At 35.1% G+C, this 13,339-nt stretch overlaps 1 protein-coding gene across 1 annotated transcript; it reads left to right on the top strand.

The window, feature by feature from the left end:
- Positions 1 to 11,960: 11,960 nt before the first annotated feature.
- On the top strand, positions 11,961 to 12,510 carry LOC149967199 (uncharacterized). The gene is made up of 2 exons (XM_090172556.1): positions 11,961 to 12,086; positions 12,148 to 12,510. The coding sequence occupies exons 1-2, from the start codon at positions 12,051 to 12,053 to the stop codon at positions 12,499 to 12,501; spliced, it is 390 nt and encodes a 129-aa protein (XP_090028682.1). The 5' UTR covers positions 11,961 to 12,050; the 3' UTR covers positions 12,502 to 12,510.
- Positions 12,511 to 13,339: the final 829 nt, after the last annotated feature.

Here is a 13,339-nt window from a genome sequence, read left to right as displayed (position 1 = left end):
CTCGGCATTACCGGTTCTATACTTACCCTGGGGCCCAATTCTGTAAGCTTCGAAATGAGTAAATGACGATTTCGATCGAAAACCTTTTCGATTTCGAACAGAGATTTCGAAAAGGGCCAAAGTCGTATTCTGTAAGAATCAATTCGATAAAATCACTTCGATTCGTAATCGAAATTCGAGATGAAGTCGAATCTCATTTCGAAAGGGTAGTAGCTGTCGAAAACGTGTTCGATAAGCATTTCATCCAATCATAGCTTTAGCAGACTAGAAATTTTTAGACACAGGAAAAATGGCCGCGATCAATTTGGTTCGTATCGAGTTACTAAATTTAGCATTAGTAGTAAATAGGAATAGAAGAAAATACTTACGAAGGCAGCGTGTAGAGATAGATCTAAAGCTTTTGAGCTTTCTGATATTAACTTTAGGCGCTTATATCGGCTTGACAAACCGATAGTCAGGACAGAGATCAACAAATCTACCAGTTGATAGCAAGGTTTGTTACTTTGTTTATATTTAATAGATCTATTTTATATATTTGAAATGTTATTTTTTGGTACAATTATGGTTTTAGATTTTGATTGCATAATTTCTACGCTGTTGGATCATACCAGACATGTATAGGGCAAGATCAATTTTTAGAAGTTAGCCAAGCAACAGTATCAAGAGTGATTACTTGCGTTACAAATGTAATTGTTAATCATTTGGCTGAGAAAACTATAAAATTCCCATCAACAGAAGTTGAAAGGATGGCTGTCCAAATGAGGTAATTTGGTTTTGTTTTATATTTCAATATTTCTATAGTGTCTTGCATAAAATAACGCTTTACAGGTTTATGGAAAAGACCCATTTCCCAGGAGTAATTGGAGCGCTCGATTGCACTCATATTGCAATTATTCCACCAGTAAAAATTAATGGGGAAAACAGAGAATACCTTTTCGTAAATCGCAAAGGTTATCATTCCATCAACGTACAACTGGTACGTATATAGTATAAATGGTGATTATCAAAATTCAGCACTAACATTTTGTTATTGAGAAAAGATCTGTGACTATGATCTGATCATTTTGCAAGCTAATGCAAAGTTTCCAGGCTCAGCTCACGACACCTATATATACAATACTTCTATAATATCAACTTACTTAGAGCAAAAATATTTAGATGGGTAAGTACTAAATATCTTAAATTAAGTTTTTCTATACCTAAATGTGTCTTCTGCTTATTAGGAGACAGTGGTTACCCGTTATTACCTTGGCTGACAACGCCAATTACAAGACCAGCAAGGAACTCCCCTCAAGAAAGGTTTTCTCGACGCCAACAGTCAGCCAGAAGTGTAATTGAACGGTGTAACCGTGTGCTAAAACAGATTTAGATGTCTACTCAAAGATCGTGTCTTACATTATTTCCCTGAAAAAGCCACAAAAATTATTACTGCGTGCATATGTGTTGTGCTTCCTAAAATTTGTATTTTGAGAGGTGTGCCCAATGACTTTAATGATTTAGAACCACTAGAAGCGGGTGAATATGGAGATTATAATAGACTTTGGATTGATGACGATCGGAACCATGGCAAGATGTTGCGGAGCCCACTGCTAATCCAGCTGATAAGTGGAGGTTGGCTGGCCCACAAACCAGAGCCAAAATTTGTTCAAAGGCGCTTTACAAATTAAATGAATTGGCACTCTATTTCCCACAATTATTTTATTAAAATATAATTATTAACAAATATTATTTTGCTATTGGGATGGGAATATTTGGTTTAGTGATAACATTAAGTAAATATTGCAATAATTCATTGTTTCTCCTTTGCGCTGCGAGCTACAACATCTTTAATCTATTGCTTTCTTTTTTTATTGCAACAAGTTCCGCTTGTGCTTTGATTATTTCTTTTTGTCCATTTGTTTTTTCTGTTTCCTTTTTCAATAGAATTTCTGTTGCTTCTGCCAACCGAGTTACTGAAACACCTACATCTTTTATGATACGGTTTTGTGATTCTTGCATTTTCTCAGCAAGCTTCGATGCACTCAGTAATTCTTTATGTGACTTAGTTGTTCTTACACTCATTACTGCTACCCTCTTCTCTATGGTTAAAAAAAATTAAAACTTTCAACAATATTACAAGAATTAATAAAGAAATTATAACAAACCTTTTGCTTCATTTTCTAATCTTCTTTTCTTTTCTGCATTAGGCTCTTTTGATTGACAACCTCCTTTCTCCGATCTTCTTTTCCTTTCCACATTAGAAATAAAGTAATCTTTCTCACTCGCGTAAGCTTCTTCTACGATGTAATCTTCTAAACCTACGTAAATGTCTTCATTTATGGTGTCAGAACAGGTGCTTGATTTTTGACTAGCGCTACTTGGCGCTTCTGACACAGTTTCATTTAACGAACTTGGTTTGGATGTATCTTTTTCAATTGGCTTGGATTGCTAAAACGTGTTGTTAGTATAATATTAAGTTACCCTAATGTTCATACTCACAGGAATTCCAAATTCTTAGGTTTGAGCAAACCCATTCGTGAGCTCCTTGCCCCACACTGGCAACAATCTTTCGATTTTGCACATGTCTTATGTTAATCAATTAATCAACACTTCGAAAAATAACGCAATAGACGGTATTTTCCAAAATTATATAACGTGCGCCGGTATACCTGGGTTCAGATGTATTTTCCTGTTAAGCGGAATACATTCTTGGGTAAGTTGCGTCAGTTTTTAAATTTTAAGAGGCTTAAACATTTTTTATGAGTCCTTGTTTTACAGGGAAAATAGTATTAATTAACCGTAAATAGAGGTGGGAAGGACTACGCTAGGAAAGGCATGGGTTCCGCGAAACATCTTTTCATGTCAAAACGGTCCGCTATAAAGCCTATATATTGCACAACCAACCCCAGTTATCATCTCATTAGCACGGCTAAACATTTGTTAATTATAGATCATTTTCGAAAGCTAACATTTTTGCGCTCATTCTTCTCAAGACTTGAAGCTCGGTAATAATTCATCTTGCTTGCTTTATCTTTCAGAAAACTAAAAAAATGTTTTTAATTTCAGCTTCCTAGAGTAATTAAAATTAATATAAAATAGTCACTTAAACAACCACGGGAAAACTGGAAAAGTTGGAATTCCAGTATAAAATTGCGCTACGTTGTCATAACGTTGAAACCTTTCTACTAACCAGAACTTACGACGTAAAACCTCCTCGTACTCTAAAATTTTATCTTTTAAACATTGATTCTCGTAATAGAGAGGGTCCGTTATCGTTTGTGTACCAATGCCTTAATTTGTAAATATAGATAAAGTAATTAATAAAGTAATTGTTAGATTATATTAACTTTTACAGAAAAATATATCTTAATTCTACACGGGTAAGTTCATTTCTTTCTAGAGGTTTGCTAACGGAATTATCCTCGTAATCATGAAAGGACAGGAAAGTCTTCAAAGAATCGGAATGAATGGGTTCCTCTTTCAGTTCTTTAGCTCTTTTAAGCTTCAAAGATATAAAAAAGAAACCCAATTAATTTCAAAACTCAAAAAACGATTTTGGACATACCTTTCTTATTTCTCTCATTGTACGCCTTTCTTCTCGAAAAAAAATGATGAATTCATAACGTATGTTGATTGAGTTTCTTCCGAGGGGCTAATCACTCCCCGTAATCGGTGTACAGGCCTGTAGCTTTGACTGCACTAAAATGATTACGTAAGTGAGTACAGATTTAGCACAACCAAACAGTAGCGGCGCTAAGGGTGAGCTGAAGTGGGATTTAGCCACCCTGCATTTCTGAGAGAGGCCACTTATTTATATTAAAAGGGCCACATATTTATAATTAAGAGGCCACATATTTGAATTTATGAATTTTCTTTATCTCTAGAAATTGGTTTTATTGCCCAGAAACGTTTTTCTGGAAAAAAATCTTTCAAAATCAATTCGTTTACTCAAGAAGATAGTAGACCATAAACAGATAGATTCGGGAGGAAGAGAGCAGAAATAAGGACTTGGCAGCATGACGTAGATAATACGTCACCTATGCTTTTTCCAATTGGAAAAGAAGGTATACCAGCCATGGCCAAAGGTACGGCGTGACGTCATGATGCCAGGTCCCTAGTGAGAGAAAGTAGAATGGACAATAGAAAGAAAAGAAAAGGGGAACTTGGGGAAATACCTAGACGTGCTCGTGTCCCCTCCAGATCGGATATAAGGTCAGTAGGGGGTCTAGTAAAGGTGACGAGAGCTGCTTGCTCTTCTCGCGTCCTGGAAAAATTTCGTTATTTTCAGTTTCACCACTTTTGCGAAATATGGTCAATCCAAGGTTCCCGCTAAGGGCCACAATATACATAGCCCACCTGTGAAAAAAACCTTAGCGCCGCTACTGCTACAAAAGGCTGTACTCATTTTCATATTTATGTAATCGGTGTACATATTATCAGAGAGTGGTTAGCCCCTCGGTTTCTTTTTCGCTCAAGAGGTTAAAAGCAGAATTCAATGAAGTGTGTTCAGAAACCTTATCCATATCCGTCTGTGCCTGAACTAAAGAACTCTTTGACTACGGAAACCGGATCCTTTTCATTTTATTTTTACTTGGTTTCATAAAAAGAGTCGATACCCAATCTACGTCTCCTTTTTTACCAGCCAGGGTAGCCACTAAAAAAGTGTCTGCTACACACTTTGCTTGTAAGTGGCGCTATCCAATTTTCCTATTAATTATCTTTTGCCACAATATAATCCTTGCCACTGTACCTTTATTCCTTTCAAAAATCTTCACTAACGGTTTGTTTCACCCCGAACCAGTAAAAAGGTGAAATACGTTAGATTTTAACCTTTTTATTCATCCTAGTAATTTTGGAAGTCACACTATTGGCTACTAACATATTTATTTCAGCCAATGGAAAACCTCTAAATTGAGGGGGAATTTTTTGCGTTGAAATTTTAGTCAGCCCAATGTACCTTTATTGAAATTTATAAACCCGGTTTGTGCGGATGAAGTTAAATAATGAGTAGTTTAGAAAAATAAAAGGTTAGGGAAAATGCGGTTCAGTGATCGCTTTCCAAAAATGGAACAAGTCGTCGAAGTGGGATAATCCACCAGCGTTTTTAAAACCCATACCGAGAATAGAAGAGTTAGGCCTAGGCTCAAAATAATCTGTAAAGACTCCAACCTTGTAGATGCTTAAATAAAACATCTTCCAGGAAATCGCCAAGAAGAAATATTTCCGAGGGTCCGGACCTCCAAGTTACTGTTTATATATAGTGCTTGTTGAAATAATGGAAACTTTTCACGTGTACGGTATGTAACAAGTGTTCCCTTTTAAACAGATATCAAAAACAAGACGTTCTGTCTACAGGTGAAAAGATTCCATTATTTCCAAATGTAGTCAGGGTTTAATATACCAATGCCCCTAGGAGCAATCATGGCGTCCCATACCACAGGTGATCTCATCAGAATGCTTTGCGCTAGCATCCACAGCCCGTACAGGTAATTAAACAGCCATTATTTCAACAAGCGCTATATAAACAGCAACTTGCAGGTCCTGGCTCTCGGAAATATTACTTCTTGGCGATTTCATCGAGATTTTTTTAATTAACCACTTATTACTCCAAGCATATGTAACATAATTACTCATACGTATGCCACTGTACCTTTATTCCATTCAAAAATCTTCTACACGAACCAGTAAAAAGGTGGACTAAGTTAGATTTTAACCTTTTTATTCATCCTAGTAATTTTGGAAGTCACACTATTGGCTACTAACATATTTATTTCAGCCAATGGAAAACCTTTAAATTGGGAAGGAATTTTTTGCGTCGGAATTTTAGTCAGCCCAATGTAATTTATTGAAGTTAAATAATGAGTAGTTTAGAAAAATAAAAGGTTGGGGAAAGTGACCATTACGGTTCAGTGATCGCTTTCCAAAAATGGAACAAGTCGTCGAAGTGGGATATTCCACCAGCGTTTTTAAAACCCATACCGAGCCTAGAAGAGTTAGGCCTAGGCTCAAAAGAATCTGCAAAGACTCCAACCTTGTAGATGCCCCAGAAAAGATCAAGCTATTTTTTCCAATAAACCGGCTTCTTTTATTTGACAATGCAAATTTATTTTAGAACGTGAGTCTCCGAGAACTTCATTAATTTGCATTAAAAGCACTGGACTCTATATTGTATATCATTTTAACTACTAAGCCTTGGTTGTTCAAACAGGTTTGTTTACTGAAATAATGGCCGTCGATTTATCAGACGTAGAGCTAATTGTGCGACGGCATAATCGGCATTTGAGATTCGATGACGACAAATATGACATCATATATGATGTCAACTATTACGCAGAGTACGGATGACGCAATATCAGTGAAAATAACCGTTAGTGAAGAAATAGAGCTAGTGGCATACTTATGAGTAATTATGTTACATATACTTACAGTAATTAGAAGAAACACTATTACTTATCCATATAATCCAAGTGATCGCGCAGTAATGTCGGCTACAAACAAACCAACGCGCATACGCACCCTTCTCCCTCTCCCCTTAATGCGAAAAGGCTCATTCTCATTGTGTTCTATTTTACTAGCTGGTATTCGAACCATTGAGTTGGGATTATTAATCTAGAGGTCCAATCAAAACGTCGGATTTCAGTATTTCGCGAAACAAGTTTCTAAAAAATAAGAATACTGCCGTCTGCTCCCAAATGACGATAAAACCTTATTATTCTACCCGTGGCGCCGTCTACCTCAATGGTTCGTTCAAATAAGACGCGTTTTCCGGCAAAAATATTTTTTTTTTCAAAAATAATGGATGGCGCCACGGGTCATATGATAAAGTTTTCACGTCATTTTAGAGGAGACGACACATTCGTAATTTTCAAAAACTTGTTTCGCGGGGAGCAGATTTGATTGGATCTCTAGATTAATATTCCCAACTCAATGATTCGAACAGCTAATTTGTTTACTGTCATAAATATTAGGGATCATTTCATAATTAAGAGCTAGGGTCAAAAGAATTTCAGAAGTATAAGCACAGCGAATGCTTTAACAAAAAGCCAATTTTTATTTTAAGAACGTAATGGTTAAATTTTTTATGATGGTGTGGGCATTGTACAGTTTTACAAGGGGCAATGGACATAATATTGACTGAAATAAGTAGACCTATATCTATACACATATAAAAGACATCTCGCCACTTCTTGTAGCACTAGTTAGTTAACACAATTTCGGGACAATTTTCTTAAATTTCATTTTAAACTCTTTTAAAGCGGGGACAAGCGCTGAAAGGACGTGAAGAGGGCTTCTAACCGCAGCAACGGCTTAAGAAATGCGTTCTTCACAATGAAATGATTCAAAAGGAATTTAATTAATATTTCGAAAAATAATCGGGAATCTGCAAAAGGAGATGGATATTTCTCTTTGGAATTAATATTAATTAATATTAATATTAATTAACTTGCACTCTCCTTTTTTTATAATTCTTAATTTTTTTTAATTGATTCTGTATCTATTCATTTCGAATAATTTATTTTCTCTCTTGTTTGTTTTGTCCCGGTAACCACCACGAATAGGCTTTGCCGCTGTGGTTGCCAGCAATGCTTGTGTTTTTGCAAAATAAATATTATTATTATTATTATTATTATTATTATTATTATTATTATTATTATTATTATTATTATTATTATTATTATTATTATTATATAATTTTCCATAAAACTTCCGCCTTGTCATTCTCTTGCCTTGCTTTTAACCCCCCCCCCCTCCCTATTTGGCATTGGTGACGGACCATGACTCCCCAATAGATAAGCATTGCCCGCGATCGCCGATGATTTCCCTCTTATCACGATTAGTCATGAGTCACTTTCGTTATCGTCATATTTGGAGCACACTGATAGTCTGGATACTAACCCTATATATAAATATGCTAACAGTAGATGAAAAAGATATAATTTTAACCGTGATTTATTTTACTTGCAGCTTTCATTTCTCCCTGGTTGAGGGCGAATACGGCTGCAAGAAATGCTCCTTCAAGAGTGTTTCTGGCCGGGATTCGCTCCTGGTGCACATCCGCAACATGCACACCGTCAAGTTCAGGGAACCTCGCCGTTGTTGTTGCCACGTGTTTGTCACCAAGCACAACTTGTAAAACACGTCAACGAGTTCCACTTCGACGGGGTTTTCTTCTGTTGGTTCTGCGCCGCACGTTTTTCGTCGTAAGTTAATTAATCGGATTTTACGATTTTGTTATTAATTTTGTAACAGAATGATATTAACATTTCCTTTTTTTGTTTCGTTTATCACGCAGGGATAAGGATCTGGAGGGCCACTTGTGCGCAGTCCACACGTTGGAGTACCGGGAATTCCTTCAGTTCGCCAATCAGAGCAGAAGGATTTTCCGGGAAACAACCGAAGAGATCCTGAGCCTCCAACAAGAAATGCAAGACGAAGACTGAAAGATATTTTTAAACTTGTATTAATTGTAAATTTTTAAACCTGTATTAATTGTAATTTTTATAACCAGTATTAATTGTAATTTTTATAACCGGTATTAATTGTAATTTTTTCAACCTATATTAATTGTAAATTTTTAAACCTGTATTAATTGTAAATTTTTAAACCTGTATTAATTGTAAATTTTTAAACCTGTTTTAATTGTAAATTTTTAAACCTGTTTTAATTGTAAATTTTTAAACCTGTATTAATTGTAAATTTTTAAACCTGTTTTAATTGTAAATTTTTAAACCTGTATTAATTGTAAATTTTTAAATCTGTATTAATTGTAAATTTTTAAACCTGTTTTAATTGTAAATTTTTAAACCTGTATTAATTGTAAATTTTTAAACCAACTGTAGTAATTGTAAATTTTTAAACCAACTGTAGTAATTGTAAAATTTTAACTGTGTATTAATTGTATAAAATGTGTTAACTGAATAAATTTGTGTTATTTATTTTATCCCCGAGTTTCCTTTTATACATTGAAACAAAATTTCAGAGCCATGTAAATTCTGATCATTTGTATAGATAATAATTTACATGCTAGCTATAAATAAATCTTTACACCAAGGCAGGTAGACAACTTTACATTATTTATTTGTTCCATATTGAGAATGAATTTAATCAAAGCAGTACGTTAAACCTTGGATAAATAATGAACTGAATATAGCACTCGTACCTTCCACAGGGCATTCGCGGGCGTTTGTCGAAAACGAAAAAATTGCGCGTGGGTACGCGCGGGCGGGATGGAAATTTACTGTGACAAGCTTTTCTGCGCAGGCGCGACATTCCAAAACTAACGGCTTGAATTTCAAATTCGTCTAGCAGGATATCATATCGAAAGTTCGAGACTACCTTTATATCTTTTAATTTTGCTTTTAATTTTAGCTTGAATATTTCAGTTGTGGTATTAGTATTTTTAACTAGCATTTCTGTAGTTATTAAATTAATTAATTGATTTAAAATGGGAAGAGTAAGGCATTCTGCTTACCCAAAATGCCATAGCGATTCTCGATATGGGAATAAACCCGATATGTCTGGAATAACGTTTGTACCCTTTCCTTAAACAAAGAGAAAACCTGAAATATGCAGGAAATGGCTAAATTGGTTGAAAGAGGTAAGAAGGGACTTTACACTGGATAAAATTACGAAAGACACGTACGTATGTTCCAAGCATTTTGTGGATCAGAAAGGACCAACTCCAGAATATCCTGATCCCGTTCATAGTCAAGTAAAAGTCTTGTGGGAATTTTCTTAAATAAAGAAGTATACTGATTATGATTTCTGTAGGGTGTGGTGTCAACATTGGGAAATGAAACTTCAACTGATTGCGAAGAGCAGCAAAATGTTCCGAGCCTTCAAAAGACTGCTCCGGCTGAGTTGCTTGAAGCTGTGATTTCACGTGATATTCCTATTACAGATCAAGTTGGTTTTAATCAAATGTCATAAGTAAATTCATGCATTTCAATATCATTTTTATTTTAAGGAAATACCACAAACATTGGCAGGATTTGAAACTTCAACGGCTAATAGTGATGAACCAGGAGAAGAAGCAAATATTAATTGCCTTCACGATACTGCTCCAATTCCAGATACAACTCAAGTTGGTTATAATCAAAGGTTGTTTGTAAATGAATTATCCTTTTTAATATCAATTTTGTTTAAAGGAAATACCATCAACTGTGGAACTACCTTTAACTTCTGAAGCAATGGACGAAACTGAAGTTGAACATACATTGAATAATACAACATTAACAAATGAAATCAACAATGAGAAAGCCATTCCTCCAACTGATTTTGAAGTAGTGGAAAATGTGTTAGATTTGCCATCTGTAACATCTGAAGAAAATACCAACCTTGACAATAATCTTGAAGCCACCGCAAATCCTACGTCTCTAGTAAATAGTTTTAGATCTTTCCTGAAATCTGAAAAATGGTTTAAGCTCCAAGAAATCTCAAATTGGTTTTCGTGTTGTAATGATACTGAAGTACAACTTTATCGGGTCAACAGACAAAGAAAGAAAATAGAAATAGATCTAATGATAAACCCTGAATTCCAATTAAAATGTCAGTTTTGGGTCAAACCTTAACTAACCATAATTTGATTATTCTACCAAATTGGGTTCATGACGAAACTGAACTGTGCTGCCTATTGTCCAAATTTGATCAATTATTTGTATGTAGTGGAATTCAAGATGAATATCTAGTCAACTTATTAAAAGTAAGATCCCGAGGGAAAGTTTGTTTTGATTCCGGAGCTATGCGTGCCGATTTGTGTACCATATTATCTCATAAAAAAACCTGCGTGTTTTGTTTGAAGCTAAGAAGCTTCGCTTTGAAAGTCAAGTCAACAAATAAAGATAGAAATAAGAAGTACAAATCTCTATCAAAAGAGGAACTCATCAAACTGATTAAAGACTCAAAGAAAACAGAAATGCTTTCTAGACGAAAAATCATACGTCTCCAAACAAAGATCAAGAAATATATTGTTGTTGAAGGAAAAGAACTTCAATCTGGCGATGATTCGTGTCTTCATTCTATTTTAGAAAACAGTTTAATCAAGGAAGATACGTCATTTTCAGCGCTTTTTCTGCGAACACAATTGAAGGTAATTAAACAGAATGATAAGCGAGGAAGAAGATTATCAGACTCGAATATTTTACAATTACCATCATACAGTACTCTGTTCCGGTATAGTCCGAAAGATAAACGAAGTCTAGACTTTTCCGATATGGTTTTAAATAAGATGAAAGAAGACATTAAGCCAGAATCTCTTGAACCTCATCAGCAATATTTTAACATTCTGTTGGATGAATTAAAAGTCAAGGAGGAGCTAATATATAAAAAGACCACAGGAGATATTGTCGGTTACACCCACTTGAATGACGCAAGGAACAACATTAATCGGCTTAATTCAGATAAAACTCCCGCTTCGCACGTTTTGATGCTTATGTTAAGAGGTGCAACCACTCGTGTAAAATATCCGTTCGCTCATTTCGCCACAAGCAGTTTAGCAGCGGATGACTTGAACTCGATACTTTGGGAAGCTGTCGAAAAACTCGAATCACTTGGTTTCAAGATTATATCGATCATCGGAGATGGAGCTTCCACAAACCGCAAGGTTTTTGCAATGAATACAGAAACCAACGAAGACATTCCACATTGTTCTGATAACCCTTACAGTCTAGATGAGAAAAGAAAAATCTACTTCATATTTGACCCACCACATTTGCTTAAAACAGCCTGAAATTGCTTATATTCAAGCCAAGATGGATCAAAGGTTAGATTAATGAGTAAAAATGGCCAAAATATTACATGGAATCTTGTGATAGAGCTGTACAAAAAAGAAACGCTAAATCCTGGAAATCTAAGAAAAGCGCACAAATTGACGACTGACCATGTATATTTGAATTCATATAGTAAGATATGCATCTCAAGTGCTTAGTTCAACAGTAGCAAACACAATTAGCTTAAGTTTTAAAGATAAATATACTGAAACCATCAAATTCATTCAAATATTTGACAAATGGTTCGACATTTTTAATACTACGAACTTCAACGAGGCATATCACAAAAGAAAGAAAAATAAGATGCCATTTTCTGAGATAAATGATGAACGTTTGAAAGTACGAATAAATTTGGTTAGATGATGTGAGTTTCTTGAATACATCAACCTTTCTTTTCCAGTGGCTTGAAGACGAGTTTTTAGGCTACTTAGATGACTGGGAACAGGAGGTGGAGAATCTTCCAGGTGAATACGGATCACGAGAAAGGAAAAAAATGTTACTGTCGCAAGAAACACTTTCCGGATTTTTTACAGCTACAGCTATGATAGATGTGATTAAATTCCTTTTGGTTAAAGGTGCAAAGTTTATTCTCACAGGCAACTTTAACCAAGATCCACTGGAACTGGAATTCTCTAGACAACGAGGGGCCAATGGTTCAAATGAAAACCCTACAGTGGACACCATTGGAAATAACCGTGAAACATTATTCATGCTAAAAAAATTACAAAATCCCTTGTCACAGCGCTGCAGGTAATACTTCAATAGAGTCTATTGAAGAACAAATTGAATAAAAGGGAACTAGTTGTAAAAGCATCTTTCTCTTTATTAAAAACAGTAGAGTATTGTAAGTTATTTGTTAAAACCTGAAGACATTTGCAGTAGTTGTTTCCGTTGTCGGTCTTTAAAATTTGCCTTTGATGTAACCGTTTTTAATCGTGCTTTTGTCTTGAAGTCATCTTTTAATTTTTTCAGATGTCCATTAGCTATGGTGTTCATGAAATTCTGAACGCAATGGTTAAGTGTAGATATTGCTTGATTCTCTGGCACATTAACTTTTTCACAAAAGCTGTTCCATTTTTTTAGAATTTCATCGTATTCTAAAATATCTTGTTTGGCTTTCATTACTCTATCCTTGATTTCCAACTTCCCGAAGTATATCACTATTCTTTTATACATCATCAAAAATAAATCAAACGCTTCAGCATTTGGATAGAAAAGGCTACCCCTATCTTGGACTTCAATCCATGCACGTAACTCCAATGAAGTTTCTTCCTTTGGTGCACACATATTTTTTACTATTTCTGCTCCATATTCATTCTTTCTCCCTATTGCTCTCAACACCGCTCCAACGACATACATCAAAGTGTCTCTCGCCTCTTCTATTGGAATTTCAACATTTATGGCAACATTCTTTCTTTGGGCGCAACCCATTTCAATTGTCCTCCTTGTCAAGGTATTAATTGCCTAAACTCTTTCACGAATGGTCATATCTTGAAAACCCTACATCAAGAAAGAAAACCTAAAATCAAAAACTTTTTTACTAAATGTCAGCACAATACTAAGCTTACCGTAGTATGCTTTAAAGAGTTTAA

Source organism: Leiobunum rupestre, chromosome 1, assembly GCF_980474605.1.
Source record: "Leiobunum rupestre chromosome 1, qqLeiRupe1.1.hap1, whole genome shotgun sequence".
NCBI lineage: Eukaryota > Metazoa > Arthropoda > Arachnida > Opiliones > Sclerosomatidae > Leiobunum > Leiobunum rupestre.
Note: the sequence above shows the minus strand (reverse complement) of the source record. Positions and strands in the feature narration are given on the sequence as shown.

Excerpts from the sequence above, each read along its gene's own strand:
- LOC149967199 (XM_090172556.1), top strand. The coding sequence starts at position 12,051 with ATGCCATTTTCTGAGATAAATGATGAACGTTTGAAA. Across the intron at positions 12,087-12,147 it reads TAAATGATGAACGTTTGAAA|TGGCTTGAAGACGAGTTTTT; the intron begins GTACGAATAAAT and ends TTTCTTTTCCAG.